Raw genomic sequence first — 9,047 nt, 5'->3', positions numbered from 1 at the left:
ATGTGTGTGCATGCGTTAGTGCATGCAGTTCGCAACAGTTGCAACAGTGTGTGTGTTGTCAGTGTGTATATTAGTGTGTGTGTGTGAGAAGCTCCACTCTTAGTTAGGCAGAAACAATGGAACCTCTCTGATTACATCTCCCTGTACAGGCAGACAGGGTGTGTGTATGTGTGTGTGTGTGTGTGTGAGGAGCTTCAGGGGGGAGGAAAAGGGTGGTGATCATGGAGGAGGAAAGAGGGGGAGGCGATGTTCAGACCTCCTCCTCCCTCCTTTGCTCTGTCTCCCACACATTCTTCCTTTTCCTTTGCGCCCGCCTGGCATCTCATTGGTTAAATCGCTAGCTATATATTTATCTGATTGGTCAGGGCGGGTTATATATATACACAGCGTGGGTCGGTTAAATCTGGCCACAAGTTTCAAAACTTTCAAACAAGGCAGACAGACACAGAGAGACAGTAAGTCGCACAGCCTGAGTGACGGAGGGGAATCAAGGCAATCTGGACAAACCGCTGCACCACACACTCCAAACAAGAACTGTTGTCTTTTGAGAAAAAAACTGAGTGAAGAAAAGAAAGGAGCAGAGTCATTGTGGATCATTTTCGGGGGAATATCCTTCACCACAACTTGTTTGTTATCTCTTTCTTTCTCGTCTTCCCCCTCCTCTCAGATCTCGATGCTTTGCTTTGGGATTTGTGCTCCAAATCCATCAAATCCCTGTCTTGATCAGTCTTTCTGTCATCTGAAACAGTTACTAATTATTTCCAGAACTTTGCAACCCAACAAACTGAGACAGACGTTTGCAGAATTACACTCGGACTAAAAGCTGAATCCAAGCCTGCTTTTGGAATGAATTTAACAGAGCCCAGCTTGTCCAGTGAGACTCTCCTGCATCCCAGTCGAGTGTCACTTGGAGGCCCCTGGACATCCAGGACCCCGAGTCCTGCGTCTGATTCTGAAATGGGTTTCGATCAGAACCTGTCCGGGGACTGCAGTTCTCCTGATGGCCTTCGAACAGGGAGCATGAGAAGAACTGAACAGAGGATTTCTCTGATGCCCAGCCCAGGGGGACAGAGCCCAGACCCAGCCCAAGCTGGTGGTGCATCGGCAGGCACAGCCGACGGGAAGGCTGTGGGTGGCGAGCAGAGGATCCGCAGGCCTATGAATGCTTTCATGGTGTGGGCCAAAGATGAGAGGAAGCGGCTGGCCCTGCAGAACCCTGACCTGCACAATGCTGTGCTCAGCAAGATGCTCGGTAAGACAAAACCTTTAGGACAGAGAAAACAAATTCTAAAAGTGTATTTGAAACCCAATCCAGGTTAGCTGCTTTTTAAATCAGTAGGTAAATTTTATTCATCGCTGTCATTTATTTGAACTTGTTTTAACTTGTTTAAGTGAAATCTATTGTCAAAGGATGTTAAGGCTGAGATCATCTTTGTCCCATTCTAATTTTCTGTAAGAGAAAAATCTTACTCTTAAAGTGGATACTTTAGTCAAAAAACAGCAGCATTAGGACGTTATATTCAGATGTGTATCTTCAGTCTGTCCCAGTGGCACAAATGATATCACCTTGAACTAAAAGATTATTATATTAGTGTTCATGTTAAATTGTCTAATACACAAATATAGTATAAAACCTCTATATTATGAATGTGTAAAAAATTATGTCATGCTATATTTATATGTATATTATATGTATATGCATATAAATACAGAGTATATATTCTCGTATAATGTAGCTATTTACCCTTTTGCAGATTTACAGTTGCTCTGTGTTATTATTTGTTACGATGCTGGACATATTCAGATCACCAACTTACTGAGCTGCAGTGGTGGAAAGTAAACTGACAGTTAAAACTGTAAAACAGTTTTAAACTACTTTTACTTTACGTCATATATTTAATAGATTTTGTTTACATTTATTTAAGTTACTTTTGGGATGCAGACTACTACAAATTATAATTATTTATCAATTGTGATATTTTACTGTAGTATTACAAATTAACCATAAAGTCATTAAAAGTGTCTCAACTAAAATCCAATAAAATTATATATACAGTTCTAGTACTATTGACTAATTGCTCATTTATGTGTAATTTGATGACATTTACACATTTGCCATGAGTTTTTAAAACTTTTATTTTAAACAGAGTATTTATACACTGTGGCAATGATACTTTTATTTATTTAAACTGAGTACCTTTCCCAGCACTGCTGAGTTTCCAGGATTGAGGTGTTTAAGTGTCAATTTCCCCGTGTATGGCTGAAGCAGTAAGCAATTGACATCTTTAATCTGTTGAAGAACAACTGTTTTATGTCATATCTCTCCACATTTACATGATCTTAAGAGGTGTAAAAGTGTTATGTATCCTTAGAATAAAATATCCTTAGAAATTTTTCAAACCACTCCTCCAGCATAAATCACTTCTCTGCTGTCCATCCATGTAGTCATTATGTTTGAAACTCCATAGTTTTGGCAAAATTTGAAATCCCATCTAACCATCAGGAATCTAAGCTGACCACAACCACTGTTCTCCCCCAGTGAGCAAACTACAAATGTTTATGACCACCTTTTATCTCTGCAGGGGGTGAGCATAAAATGTAAAATACTCTGCAGGGAGTAAGCTTTTAAGAGGAGACAATTGTTATGGGTCAAGGGTTACAGTTCATATTGCTATGATTATGTAAGAGACAATTGACGCCAATTCTATTTAATGCTTAGTTTTAAGAGTGAATATTAAGTGCAATTGATTAGTCCGTGAATTACTATTAAGTTCAAAATCAATAGGTTAGAGGTCTAAGTCTAAAATAGGTCTAAGTGTAGTGAGCTGATGAACAAAAGACAGTATCTGAGAATTTTGCTCATCATGGGTGCTATACCTCAATGTTTCATAAAAATAACAATTTTCAAGATCATGTTAGAAATGTTAGTCATATCAAGGTTTGAACATTACACACATTTTCTGTCTGTGTTACTGTAAAAAGCAACATTCATCTGAAGTGTGTCTCTCACCATCTGAGAAATTGGGAATATAAGTATATATTGCCATTTATAAATACATCAAACAGATGGTGAGGATTGACAGCTGTTTATGCATCTAAGCAGATTTTACAGTAGATGTGGACCCATGGAATGTTTCATAGGCTGAATTGTCAAGAGTGTTTATTTCAGTAATATTAACAACACACGGACATGTAGAAACATACTTCCTTACTATTCATGCTTTAAACATTACAGAAACAGCCAGTGTTTTAACAGTTTGGCAGTCACTTGAGGTGTTTCAGAGGGAGATCTTTAGTATCATTTTGCTGATCTATTAAAAAATTCAATACAAATGACTTAAAATATCTCAAAAGAATGAATATTGTACTGTAAAATGATAGATTTACAATACAATATATGCACATACATTATGCACATGTAAACATTGTAACAGTCTGATTAACAGGGAAAATTTGTTGTGTTTGGTGACATTATCATCTTCTATTATGTGTTAAGTAGCATAATGTTGTTTGTCACTATGTAGACAACTCTGGTTCCTGCTGCTGATATAAATATTACTTAGAGTTTTCATCTATGAAATTATTACATAGATTAAGGTATTACAATTATTACATTGTATTACCTTATTGTAATACCTTAGGATATATTATTCATTTGAATATGTCTGTACTGTTTGAAAAATGTTAAATATGTTTTACTATTGTTAATCATTAATGCATTGTACAAGCCCACCAATTCCTAAAAATATTAGCTGGTTGATCTATAATGGAAATAGAACAAAGAATCTAATATGCGGTGCAGATTTTTTAAAAATATATTGTTGGTAGTGATATTAATACAAGTCTTTCTACTTTTCAGGTCAGTCATGGAAGGCCCTGAGTGCCACAGACAAGCGACCATTTGTGGAGGAAGCTGAGCGTCTCCGTGTCCAGCACCTCCAAGATCACCCAAATTACAAATACAGGCCTCGCCGCAAAAAGACCACAAAAAAACTCAAGCGAGTAGAACCGGGGCTCTTGCTTCATAGCCTAGCTCAAGGCGGGGCACCTGGCCTTGGGTTAGGAGTAGTAACCAACCCCCTGGGTTCAGAAAGCATCTCTGGGGGTCCTGGATATGGACATCCAGGCAGCCACCCTCCACACCACCATCACCCCCACCACCTGCTGCCCTCTTTAGGGCACTTCAGGGACCTCCAGGCTCCAGGACACTCAGAGCTGGAGAGCTATGGCCTGCCCACTCCAGAGATGTCACCTTTGGATGTTTTAGAAGATGGAGCTGGAGAGTCTGTGTTTTTCCCACAACATATGCAAGAGGAGGCAGGGATGGGAGGTTGGAGTGGCTACCACCATCACCACCTTCACCCTCATAACCAGCATTACAGCCATCACTACAACAACCACAGCCACCACAACTCCATACATGGTGCAGCAACACTTGGCCAGGGTTCAGGAATGAGTGCTGGTGCCACTTTAAGCAGCAGTTTGACTTCCAGTTTGAGTCCTGGTACAAATTCCAGAATTGACTCTAGAATGAGTTCTGTAGAGTCAAACATGACCTCAAGCATGGGCTCTGTCACTTCAATTTTGGCAAGTTCAGTAAATTCCAGGTTAAATCCTTCTCATGCCTCCCGTCATCACATTGCATTAAGGAGCCCGGTAAAGTCCTTACCCCCTTTATCTGACACCTCCACTGCTGTTTCCTACCCTCAGCCAACCATCAGCCTTCCGGAGCCCATAAAATGCCACCAAACGCCCTTGAGCACTGCTCCTGTCGGCTACTTTAATCAGATGTATGGGAATGGTGCCCTGAATACTACTCATTTCATACCTTCTCATCTGGGGCAACTTTCACCTCCCCCAGAAACTTCTCCTTCCTCCTGCTCATCTTCCTCGATCCCTCCATCAACATTTCTTCCTCCTGTGCACTTAGACCCTTCAAACCCAGAGTCCTCAAGCCATGCGGGGTTGTCATCTGCTGAGTTTTGGTCGGAGGTGGACAGGCACGAATTTGACCAATATGTTAATACCGGAAGAAATCAAGATGAGGCCTTCGGACTTGGTGGGGCCTGTGGGGGTGGGTCCAAAGTCTTATGTGGGCGCAGTAGCAGTAACTTAGGTAGTAATATTAATAGCAGTATTAATAGCATCATCAATAGGGATGTCAGCAGCATTATGAGTGGTGCTGGTGGGTGCGATGATGGGAGCAGCCCTCTTATATCTGCTCTTTCTGATGCCAGCAGTGCCGTCTATTACAGCGCTTGTATCACTGGATAAATTAATATCATCTCTCATAGGAACCTGCTAGCAGACTGCACAGTTCATTTGAACCATTCATGTGTAGTTGGGAAGACATATCTGAAGGTTTAGTTTAGGCCTTTTTAGTCAAGTCATCGTTGTGTTTTGCTTATCTCATATATTTCCACTGTAACTGGAAAAATCTACATGCTAAAAAAAGATTAGTGGGTTTGTCGCACAAACATTACTGGAGCCAGAGCTGTGTAGCCAGAAGCCACAGTGTTTAAAAATGCTAAAGTACTATACAGTAACTGCCTTTTGTTTATTTTTAGATTAATTGATATGTTCCCAAAGCTGTAAGCTAAAGTGGCTAACTTAAATGTGGAATGTCAGATCGCAAGATAGTCAGTGTGATTTGTGGGACATGTTTCTTGGATCCCTCTTGGCACAGGTTTTACTAGCACTACTTTCTTGCTGAACAAATGCAACATTAGCCACTGTAGGTCACTTAGGTGATGACATTTCCTAATAGCTAACAAGGTGCTTCTCAATAAAAAAAGTGTAATGGGCCAATAAACAAAAGAGATAGATAGTATCTCAGAATTTTGCTCATTGTTGGTGCTATATCTCAAAGTTAGTAATGCTTACAAATCAGGTGTCTTCATAGCTGGTTCCATTTCTGACCTGCATCTTCTACTGGTGGCTACATAGTCTGAAGAAGATATAGTGTTGCAGGATATCAGAGAGTGCTTGTCTTATTTTGAGCATCCTTCTACAAGATCCTACCTGTTTCAGTGGTTTCCCCTGCTGATAGACAGTATGTGCAATGCAGAGATTGTGCAAGCAAAAAAGTTTTGAATTGCACTGTGTGTACTCTAGTCACCAAAACATCCACAAGAAATCAGAATTTCTAAATCATCTCATATCATTTTTGATATTTCATCTCAGGACTAGACAAATATTTATCTCCACTGAACTGTATAAAGTTTATCTTGAATAAGTGGGAATGAAAAACACAATGAAGGACAAACTCTGGAGTTGGACAGACAGAGAACAAGAACAAGAAAGACTTGATGGGAGAGACTTGATCCAGGCTCCAAATATTTCTCAGCTGTGTTGTCCGGAAAATCCTTGGCCATGGACCCAGAACAGACCACTGATGTCTCCCACAAACTATCAGGATGTTTTACAAGGCGGCTCTGGGTTTTTTCTCTAACCATTATACTGTACATATCGTTCTCTCTCTGTCTCGGTCCGTGATGGGGCCTCATGTCAAATTTGGTGCCAAAATCTGGAACTTTTAAGTTGCTTTGCTATGTGGCAAACACAGAAACTGTAGATCCAAAGACTGTTCTTTAAGTCTGTTTGGTAAAAACAAACAGATCACCTGAAAGTCCATTTTTCAAAGTCAAAAGGTGTAATTGTATTCTAAAAATAAGAACAGATTGGGTTCTACAAGTGAGGTGTTTTGGAGAAAGTTTTTCTTTGTAGACCATAAAAGTGTTTTCATTTAAAACTGAAACGTTAAAGTTGTATATTTTTTAATGAATGTAAAGCAACCTCGTTAACATCACATTTTGGTATGTATGTTTTTTCCAATTTATTTATTTTTGAAGTGACAGAGTACATGAGGGGTGGCCCGTCCTCGTCCCCAAGGAACACTGTCTTCCTTGTTTTCCAGCCATCATCGAATTTACAGCTTCTGATTGGCTGAATACGCCTGATCCAGGTAATTAGCAGTAGGACAGGTGTGGTTGAGAACAAGCAGGACGGTGGAGAGCCGCCACTGGTGTCAGCTACGTTAATAAACCTTTCTGTAAATGGATCCCAGGCAGCCAGCGGCTTTTCTTTTTGTCTGAAAAACACAGTAACAAATGGTTCACTCCAATGGTCCCATTTTAATGATAATGTTTCATGTGCTAGGTTCTATGGTTTTTCCAAACCTCGGGTTGATGCAGCTAGTCACTGTACATATTGATGCTACGCCACTTAGCAGTATGTTAAGGAGAAATGGAGACTATGAAAAATGTTCTCTTTGCACTGGTTTTAAAGTCTTAGCTGTAACCTATAGAAGGAACACTACTATATCAAATATCATGTGTTGTCATTTTAAACATGTTGTACAGAAAGGACTATACTATGTGTCGTTTTATGGAGTCTTAGCTTTTTTGTTTTCCCTTTCGACGATGAAAGACTGACACCTCTTTCACCGTCATTGTGCGCTGTGAGCTAGGTGATTAGCCCTGTTTAGCAGAAAGACTGGAAACAAGAAGAAGTGGCTAGCTTGGTGTTCAAACATTCAACAGTACACTAGCACCTCAAATGCTGAAGTTGCCAGTTGTACCGTGCTGTTTCTAATCTAAAAATGAACGTTTGATAGTAGGGGCTTTGAACTTTGGACAGAGCTAGCTAGCTAGTTCCCCCTTGCAGTGTTTGTGCTAAGCTAGCTTAACGGCTTCCTGACTCCGGCTACTTAACCCACAGATGTGCCCATATTTTGTCAAGATGCAAGAGATCTTATGTGCATGTCTTTAAAAAAAAAAAACAAACAGCAAATCTGCATTTGTCTTCCAGGTCTCTAATGGGTTACGTGTTACACTTTGCTCCACCAGTGACACCAGCAAACAAGAAACTTGCCCTCCCACGCTAGTGTTATTTATCCAAGTGGTTGGAAATGAAAATGAGCTGCAGCAACCATAGACTCTGTGTGTGTGTTTATGTAGCATTGATCCTGTAACAGTTTTGTATATAGTGGGAGCAGAAAGCAGAAGTATCTCGTTCAGGATTTATCCAGCATCTGTTCTGCATTAGCCCCACAGACAATGCTTTTTAATTTTTTTTTTTTTTTTTTTTTTTTACATGAAACAGTAGAACAAAATCGAGTATGTTGTACAGCGAAACCAGTTCTATTTACCGCACCGTTCATTGCGGCTGCCATCGGATGAAAACAGAGCAACAGTAGATTTTTCCAAACATTTCCTCTAGGGGATGGAGCCGCAGAGCAGCACCAGTTCAAGCTTAAAGTCTTAAAAAAAAAATAAAAAAATACGTCTACATCTGCATTTGACATTCTTTTCTGTTGACACCAAACAGAGTCTTGTTTCCATTTTAATTTACTGTGACACACAAAGAACATCAGAGAGAGTCGTGCAATAACTCTGGGGCTTTTGGTAATAATTATCTGAAAAGAAGAGAAAAAAAAAAAAAAAAAAAAAGAAAGAAACACCCAAGATTTTGGGATTAAAACAAAGGGCATTTTCTCAGCACTCATATAACAAATTAAAACCAGGATTTCCCAGAAGTGTCACTGTGATGCTTCTAAATCTGTCTGACAGGGGTCATTTTTGTATTTTCTAAGTGTAGAAAATTGCTTTGTTTTTGTTTGTATTTCAGATATTGTGGGATGCTGTAAAGGGATCTGTTTGTGTTTTATAAGATAATATTGCAAAATAAATACTTACTAAGGTTGCGCCTTGGTTTGTGACTTTCACAACACATTAAAAGCACCAAAAAGCTAAATGGCGTTTTGTGCTCATCTTGTTCCAGATGTTCACACCTGAGAACTGAGCAGGTGAAATCTGAGCAGAAATGATTTAGATCATGTGTTTAGTTATGTGTTAGGTGTGAAGGTTTGAGATCATGACTTTAGGTTGAAAGAATTAATTCATTTTAGTGTTAAATGGTAAATGGTCTGCACTTATATAGCGCTTTTCTACCTAGCAGGCACTCAAAGCGCTTTACACTGCATCTCATTCACCCATTGACACGCACAAGCACATTCACACACACCGATGGCAGAGCTGCTATGCAGC

General features: G+C 39.8%; 1 protein-coding gene across 2 annotated transcripts; it reads left to right on the top strand.

Moving 5' to 3' along the window:
* Window positions 1-392: 392 nt before the first annotated feature.
* Window positions 393-8,092, top strand: sox18 (SRY-box transcription factor 18). 2 transcript variants are annotated; one of them, XR_003299308.1, is made up of 3 exons: window positions 847-1,252; window positions 3,860-6,964; window positions 7,810-8,092. XR_003299308.1 is itself a non-coding variant. In XM_026368716.1 (2 exons), exons 1-2 carry the CDS (start codon window positions 847-849, stop codon window positions 5,272-5,274), a joined length of 1,821 nt encoding a protein of 606 aa, XP_026224501.1. In that variant the 5' UTR covers window positions 393-846; the 3' UTR covers window positions 5,275-8,092. The 2 variants fall into 2 exon arrangements, 1 of the variants encoding a protein (XP_026224501.1); XM_026368716.1 differs by having other exon boundaries at window positions 393-1,252; window positions 3,860-8,092.
* The last annotated feature ends 955 nt before the right edge of the window (window positions 8,093-9,047 follow it).

This window comes from Anabas testudineus, chromosome 7 (genome assembly GCF_900324465.2).
Source record: "Anabas testudineus chromosome 7, fAnaTes1.2, whole genome shotgun sequence".
Lineage (NCBI taxonomy): Eukaryota > Metazoa > Chordata > Actinopteri > Anabantiformes > Anabantidae > Anabas > Anabas testudineus.
Note: the sequence above shows the minus strand (reverse complement) of the source record. Positions and strands in the feature narration are given on the sequence as shown.